Source organism: Schistocerca serialis, chromosome 9 (genome assembly GCF_023864345.2).
Source record: "Schistocerca serialis cubense isolate TAMUIC-IGC-003099 chromosome 9, iqSchSeri2.2, whole genome shotgun sequence".
Lineage (NCBI taxonomy): Eukaryota > Metazoa > Arthropoda > Insecta > Orthoptera > Acrididae > Schistocerca > Schistocerca serialis.
In genome coordinates, this window is record NC_064646.1 from 488,021,364 (window position 1) to 488,030,237 (window position 8,874).

Consider the following 8,874-nt stretch of genomic DNA (forward strand, 5'->3'; position numbering starts at 1 on the left):
GTGTTTCATTGAGCATGTCTTAATGAGCAGCACCACTGCACTACCCTCAGAACAAATAACTTTTTCATCAGAATGATGAGGATATTTCAATTTAAGTGCAAGCATATATGAATTTTACGACTCACTCAGCTCACAGGTACATCACAAGCCATTCTGTTGTTTTGCATATTGGAGATCAGTGCTGTTGGTCACCAGAGTTCTGGCAGTAAATGTATACTGATTAAAATTTTGGTGTTCTTCTGGGAGATGCCATTGCCTTAACCCAAATGGGCCTGTTAATGCCAAATACAGAGTGGCGCTAAGCTATGTTGTCTTTAGGTCTACTGATAAAATGTACTGTCTTTATTACATTTTTCGTCTCGAGTATATCTTGAGAATGTGTGTTTAATCTCGTTCATTCTTGTGACCAAATAATTATAACAATTTAGTTTTCTTCTTGAGTAGTGACTTTTTCGTTTAAATTTATCAAAGCAGCTTAAATTAAGTTTTGAAAAATAGATTGATTTGTAAAGCATTCAACATATGATGCACAGTGAGCGGAGTAAGCTATAAAACTCAAATCTGTTTCCACTTAAATTGTATTGAAAGTTACTTGATCTGGGGATAGTGTTGTGGCATCCCATTTAAAGTGCAGTGTTCCTGTGATTCATCAGTACAGACTCTTCTGTTTGTTTTAGTGATGTTTATGAGTTTGAGAGTTTCTGAGACACTCCTGTTGCTGATAGTGATATGTAAATAATTATTATGTGCAAGAAAGTTAATTTTACATGCCCATTTCAATTGCTTATTGTAACCAACCTCTTTGATTCTTGAGAACTTGTCAGTTTTGCAGTGAATCAGCACAATTCTTACTTGATGTTATGCAGTAAAACTATGTATTGACTATTTCAGTCATGTGGCATCAGTGTACTGGTCAAAAAAATTGTGGTATTTGTCCATCATATGAAACTGCTTGTTTGCTGCATGCTTTCATTTTGAGGTGTGTTGTGTTGTTGAGGCTCACATAGGTTTGTTGTATCAAATACACAGCCCCTTCCATTGTGACTGCTCCATTTAGTGTATGTACTAAATGTGTCACCAGTGTATGTCATGACACTACTATGCGTTACATACAGCCTCGTGTATGAAAATTGTTTCTGTTTCAGTATCCAGCATCAGCCACCAGGCATCTAGATCACTTCACAGTGACGAATGCTTAACTGGCTCACTACCACGTCAGCACAACCATCACACTGTCCATCGCACACCGCGCCTACCACCCAGACCGATTGTCAACAGGCACATTCCACCACCCACATCATTTCATTTTAATAGTCAAAGCTAGTGCCTGCTTCTCATGGGGATGAAGTATTTGTGTACGTACTAATTTATTTAAAGTGTTGGTGTATAAGAATATTTTGCTGACGACAGGTGGAAAATCCGTGAGTGGCTTTAATATGACGGTGTTTGTGAACTGCAGCTATGTAGCCTTTATTTTTGCATAGAGCTTAAAAAAATACTACTACCGTATGACTGTGAGCCATTCGTTGAAAGTTTGTGGTGAACTGTGTGCCTCTTGGTGGACTAGTTGATGGGTGTTGATGGGGACTTTCATATGTTACATTTTTCCACTGTGGTGACATCTGAGCAGGATTTTTGTGAAAGTCAAAGAATAATCCATAAAGTTAATGATGGCTGTGTGATTGCTGATATGTTATGAGACAAGTAAGATATTTATTTATTTCTGACAAGGCGGGTGGACACCAGTTAACTGGACCAAATGCTATAATCTGTCCAGCCGTTCAGAGTTTGGGACGTATGGATAAGAATGTTGACAGTGTGTCTTGTTGCCTGACGTAACCACCTGAGGAACCCAGACAAATTTAATGTCTATTTTTGCTAGCAACTTGTTCATATTTTGGACATTTTGTGTGATAGTTGAGTAGAACGGGTTTATGGACTAGGATAGTGTGTTTACAGTATTTAGAACTGTTAAATGGAATGTGTTTGTAAGAGTTATAGCCAGAGGAACAATGAATATAGTACAAATGTTTTCTATTGCTTCTGCTAAAGTAGAATTCTGTTAATATTTTGATTTGTTCCCTTACATAACCCCTATTTTCTATTATTAAGATTGGTGCACTATGCACAAGAATAATGTGTAATAGATGTATTCACAAGTGGAGTCATTTTACCCTCAAATCTTATGTTGTTACCTTTTTGCTAAAACTGCATCTCCATACATCCTTTCAAGACTTTTTACAGTTTTATTTCATTGAAAAAAAAAATCTCGATAGTGCTTAAAAACATTTTTTCGCTATCATTGTCTGGAAAGGAAATTGCCAGTGTTTTAATCACCAAGGAAGCCTTAGGATTTGTAAATTAAATTAGGATTTTTTTTTAAGACTTATTTGCACATATGTTAAAATCCTGTCTATGTAACATTGTTTCTCTCTCTCCTCTATGAAGTTGTGTGGAAAATGGAAGAGTAATGTAAATTGTATTGCAGTTGTATTCCTGTTTTACACATCTCAGGTGATTAAGTATTAAGAAAATGACATCACTTGCCTAATATAATTGGTTTGATGTAGCCTGTAGCAGGGTAACAGTTTCATCTTGTTTGCTATGTAGATGTTTTATACTGCATTTAAAGAAGAAAAATGTGTTTCGTTATTGATTCCTTAAAAATAATTTTGTGGAACATTTGAATATGTTCGCTGGTTTCAAGTTGGACATAATTTTCTGGACAATTCTTAAATAGCTTAAAAAATTGCCATATTTTATCATACATATATGTGAATAAGATATAGTCTGATAATTTGAGTGCATCTTGGAATAGTGAAATGTTCATACTTCATCTTGGAGAATGTTGGCACAACAAATAGTGCTGCTACTCACTTGCCCCCCACCCCCTTGATCCAGAAAAAGAAGCCACAGCTAGATATTGCCACATAGTTATTTATGCATCGCAAACAAGTTTTATTTGTAGGGCTTTTTTGAGAATACTGATGTGCAGGTATTTCGGGTGAGGTTGTGACTACAGACTTGCATGAAATTCAAGCTTGTTGATAGTAAAATCAGCACTTTTTAAACTAAAGATAATTGTGTAACATATACTGTCTTTTTATGGATTCTTATGCAGAGGGGAGGTTGGAGCTCAAAGCTTGTGTGTGCAGTGTAATTGATGGGCATATCTTGTCTTCCTGAATGTCACGTGAATGAGTATTACTTGACATTCCACTTTACCCAAGTCATATTGTAGTTTCCTGTTAACGTGCTACAAGAAAGATTGCATAAAAGATTTTTTAAGCTACATTATTATGGTGTCAGATGCTTCAACAACAAGTCAAGTGTACATATATTGTTGACTAAATTAAATGAAGTGTGTCAGTTCTGTTCTGATTCTACAATACAGCACCATTAATGGCTAGAGGCTTCATGCCTGATGCTGTTGTTAGGTTTTGAATGTAAATCAGAAGTTTGGTGCTCTGTTGTTCCTAGAATGTGAAATGAACACATTGTATATATTATCTAGTTTCTTATTATAATGCTCCATGAGTAAATTATGTCAGTGTTAGAGGGGTGCTTCATGATATGTAGAAAAAAAATTAAATGTACTGTAGTATTTCATTTGCCATGACGGAATAAGGAGTGTGAACGATAATGCAATTTAAATTAAGTAAAACTTTTTTGAGTTAGTTTTCTTGGCAGCCAGTCATTTGCAGAACTTTTTACATTATGCACTTTCAGTTCTGTGTAATATGTGTTATTTTTTAGAGACTTGCAGTAATTTTATGTATGTGAAAAAGATGGGGACCATCTATGTGCCAAATACATTGTAGATTTCTATTTTCAGTACTTTGTTTGTCTGAGGTGAGGTAACGTTTATGGCAGCTACATACAATACTGACCTGCAGTTTTTAAACATACTGTTATTTTGTCTGTTATTAAGTTACACTTTATTTGATTACTTTGGGGGTGTAATGTTCCCTTTGTGTGCCATAATTTCAGTGATCTGTACGAACTGAGCACATACTCTCTATTTTGAAAGAATCATAGTATAAACTGAATGAAGCAGTAATGTAAGAATTAATTATGGTAATTGTGGTGTTGTAATTCTTACCGTTTTTTTATGATTCACTACAAACTTTTTTTGTGAGGCTTGTTATCTCCACGCTTTTCTGGACTACATCTTATCAGAGTATAACATGTGTAGCACCAATTTGTGCCCTGGATTTCATTAATATTTTTTCGTTGATGTATACGAGTTGAAGTTTCAGTGTAAATCACTCTTGATGTAGATGTTGCACGTATGTGCCACAAAATTATTGATTACTTATTGGGTAAAAATTTGTTTTACATTGAAGTCTTTTGTACTAGTATTGAAAAACATTGCTGTCACATTAATAGGGTAAAGATTTATTTCTTTAATTTGTCTCATTGTGATGTAAGCCATAGAGTGTTCTGATAAATAAGAGCACAAGTCTGGATGTACAAGGAAATGTAGGGCAAACATGCCACAGCAATTCAGTTCTGCACCCAATAATTTTTTGTGGTGCTACATGCCACGTAAAGCTGAAGAATTATGAAAAACTGATCTTTTCATCCCAGACGCTTGGGTTCGAAAGATACTTGGAAAAGGTCTGGAATAGAAGACACACAATAACAAAACAATTTTGTTGAAGCAGACAACTATGACTTGCATTACAGTATTGAAGAGGACAAGTATTAAGATGCAAAAGTAGATTTAACAAAGATGTGGTACATATGTGACCAAAAAACCTTCCAGCTTATCATAAGCAATCGTTCTTTTTGTTTAGTGAGTGCATTAGTAGATCATTTGTTTTAAAAATGTTATTAATTTTTGTTGCCCTACTTATAGGCAACATCCTCTTTTCCTGTATTTTCTCAACGATTTTATTCCTTTAAGCCTTCTGCTTATCTTCACCCTTCTTTCCATTTTTTTTCTTTTCTTTGAGCAATACCATAACTCCTTCAGGCATTTTGACAATTTTCATTTATTTTCTCCTGTTTTTTGAGCTAATTATTCTCGGAGAACTACACTGTTCTTTGTCATTTGAATGACTGGTACATACTGGTAGTAGTGTCTTTTCTTCCCTTCTCATTGTATCATCACATTATCAATCCAGCCTATTGGTTGAGAAATCTCTGTGACACCTGATTTTTCTGGATTAACCCCCCCCCCCCCCCTCCCCCCCATGCAAGCTACCTTTAGCTACAACTCCACTCAAAAGGAATGAAGTTACTAATAGAAAGCAAACACGCCCAAAGCTTGTAAGTAATGTGATTCTATTTTGTTTAAGTAAAATAACTTTTTTGTTAATACATCAGTGTCGAACACTGCGCGTTCATCGTTGTGACAGTGCGCAATGGATCTTTACCTTTCAAAAACATTATTTTGCAAACAGTTTGCATAGAAAAGTGTTATGTGCATTCCTAATTACTGGCTGATGAATGTAACTTACTTATGAAAGGTGGGATCTGAGCTGCCCTTGATTCAGTGTTTGCAGGTTTTACCTGCATTGGATCATATGTTGTCTGTGTACTGTGTTCTTAATCTTCAGAGTTGTTAAAATATTTATTTTGCTCCAAACTTGAATTACAGCAAAGCACTTCCAGTTGCCAGAAGTACATTGCACAGAGATTTTGCTGTCAATTTGCCTTCATTAAATACAGCAATGTAGGTAAAGATAGATTGCTACTTACCAAAAGTATTAGTCTATCTTTTCATAGGTTGTTGATATTCCTACATGGAGCTTCATTAAATAAAAATATTCTAGCTTTGAATTTGTCTTAATAGTAAAACTACATGCCTTCCCAAACCTCAATTTGTTTCATTTGCTATAGGGCTTTCTCTCCGGTGAAATGAAAAATTCTGCAGTAATTGGTAGAAATCATGTGCTCATTGACACCATAATTTTCAAGAGGGGTTGGGTGGTAATAGTCGTCACACAAACCCACATGCACCAATGATTACTCTAATAAATTCCTTCATATTTTGATTTAAACTAAGTGATAAGTATTAGAACCCAGAAGGACAAACATTTAGCTGACCTATGAAACTGGTGGCTACATGTGAACTCCATTCAATAGTTACTGCAGTAATAAGGATACATAAGGCCTATTTATTACAACTGAGAACAAATATACATCATCTTCAGTTATGAAATAAGCAAACACCCACAAGGACATAAAAGAAGTTATTCAAAAGTTGATTTGACTGATCAGTGTACGGTTTTCATATAATATCTTTCAGCTTAATTTCAGTATTGTATATAAAACAGTTTATGAACATACGGTATTTCAGAATAAATCATGGCCAAGATGGAATTGTTAGACTGCACTACTTGTTTGTTTCTAAATATGCCATTGAATTACACTCTTTAAGTTAGGATGGAAACTCACCTTTCTGGCTTTATACTCATTTTCAGTTCATACTCCTTGTTCAAATGGCAAAGAAATGACTGTTGTATATGAACGTAAATTGTATGTGGTCCTTTATGTGATCAATGTATAATTGTGTAGGCACTTTTTACCAAAAATAATGGGTATCACATAGTACTAGAAGGGGGTATTTTATGTGACATTTGATTAGATTTGGCCTATTGTTGATAAATTTCAGTACTGTATGACCAGTGGTAGTGTGTTATTCTTTGTGTATATTTTTTCTGTGTGTTTAGCAAAACAAGAAAAAAAATCTCAATGTAATGGTAAGATGTAACTACATTATTTCAGTACATGGCTAGTCAGTTTATTATGATATTGTTTAATAAATGTTTTTAGTAATATTTCTGTTATTTGGTGTAAAAGTAATGCAAAAAATTCTTTCTGCAAAAAATGTATTGAAAAAGAAAAAAAATTAGAAAGAAAAAACAGAAATACTGGACTGGAAAGACTGTAACTTTGTATATTGCCTAATTGTGAAGAAAGTGTTCATGGCTATTTTATGAAAAAGGTAGAGCATTTATGCAAAACTTCATCTCATTAGTTAATAGTATATTTGGGTAGCATGTCTTTTAGTTACTTGTCTATGGTTTTTTTCTGTTCTTGAGAAGACACCCTTTTCCAAAGTTGCAGCAATTAGTGTTTTTATTGTTAATACACATTATCGTATTTGTCATACCGCTCAATGAGACCAATTAATGAATAAGGACCTAAATTTGTGATAGTGTGTAAGGATCATAATTATGCTTTTAACACTTACTTGTATATCTGTATGTAGAACATATAATATTTAAAGATAAAAATGTATATGGATTTGTAATTGTATTTTTCGCTGAGGTGTGTGTGTGTGTGTGTGTGTGTGTGTGTGTGTGTGTGTGTGTGTGTGTGTGTGTGTGTGTGTGTGTGTGCGCGTGCGTGCGTGCGTGCAGGTTATATATATTGCACACACATTTCATGTATAGTGTATATATTTATACATACACATATATAAATATAGAGAGATTAGATGAATTTTAAATGAACACAAACAAGTAAATATATCTATATACAAAAACTATACATATTGTGTGACATGACTGTGTGTGTGTGTGTGTGTGTGTGTGTGTGTGTGTGTGTGTGTGTGTGTGTGTGTGTGTGTGTGTTTTTGTGACTGAGCGATTGTGTTGAGCTGCTAAGTTCCTTCTTATTAGCCCCCACCATGCCCCTTTTGCGTAGAAAAGTAGAATTTCTAAGGGGCTTCAGTGTTTTGTTTGATTTTACTCTGCGTAACATTTTGAGACTGTAAAGGACCTTCATGTTTGAATTTTGTACTTCAGGTAACACATTTTCTGAGAAAATCAGAAAAAGGCATTTTTCTCGGGAGGACGGTGCAGTGGCAAGTACTATATTTTGGCAAAACAAGACTCAAAATTTATTGGATCTCAAACAAGTTTCTAATTCAATTTACCCTAAAGTCTTCTACAATCCTGTTACTGGTAAAGTACTTCAATTAACTGCATCAGTTACTTGTAATATATTCATCCATTTGATGAATGCTTCTATGACTCCCCCCCCCCCCCCCCCTCCTCCTCCCAAGCATTAAACATTGGTGGCTAGCCACCATGTCACAATTAATATAAATATGAAATTGAGCCACTTAAGTATTTGTGTGTGTGTGTGTGTGTGTGTGTGTGTGTGTGTGTGTGTGTGTGTGTGTGTTTTTCTACACAGGTGAGTGCAGTCCTAACAAGAAGTGGTCCAGGTGTGCTTGAGGCTGTTGTTCTAACAGCCCATTCTTAGTTGCAGATTTAATATGTAAGGTGAACCCTTCATATGTTTATATTGTAGTGTTTCCTTATTGAATTATGGCTGACCAATGTGAATGGAAGTTGCTCATAGGAGGAGTATATAAAAAAAATTAACTGTGATATGTAGATTTAATGCACTGATTTGCATTTTAAGCCATGTAAATGAAAGAATGGGATATAAAAACTGTTAAAATGTATAAAGCCGATGAAAAAATGAATTAGAATGTACTTTACAGCACAATTGTTTTGCATGATTTATTTTCCTCCCCCCCCCCCCCCCTTTCCCATCCCCCCCCCTCTCTCTCTCTCTCTCTCTCTCTCTCTCTCTCTCTCTCTCTCTCTCTCTCTCTCTCTCCCTCCCTCTCCCTCTCTCCCCCGACAGAATGCATTACAGGCAAAAGTGATTACATACTTGCATTACTCACATTCATCTCACAAGATATTGTAAAGGAAACTGTCCTCAAGGTTCCCTGAAATTCAACCACACTGTAATACAACACAATACAGGGAAAATATTTGTATCAAGAATAATGTGACATCATCAGAATTGAATTTTAGGAGCAGAGATAGAAACAACTCGTGTTTAATAATCAGTATTATTCCTGTGGATACAGCTTTCTATTTTGTTAGTGTCCAATGCAAA

At 35.1% G+C, this 8,874-nt stretch overlaps 1 protein-coding gene across 1 annotated transcript in view; it reads left to right on the forward strand.

Moving 5' to 3' along the window:
* Positions 1-8,464, forward strand: part of LOC126418544 (protein son of sevenless) — a 192,592-nt gene extending 184,128 nt beyond the window's left edge. Inside the window, exon 25 of the mRNA XM_050085359.1 lies at positions 1,146-8,464. Coding sequence (XP_049941316.1) covers positions 1,146-1,324 — 179 coding nt within the window. The 3' untranslated portion in view covers positions 1,325-8,464. The remainder of the gene's footprint in view (positions 1-1,145) is intronic.
* The last annotated feature ends 410 nt before the right edge of the window (positions 8,465-8,874 follow it).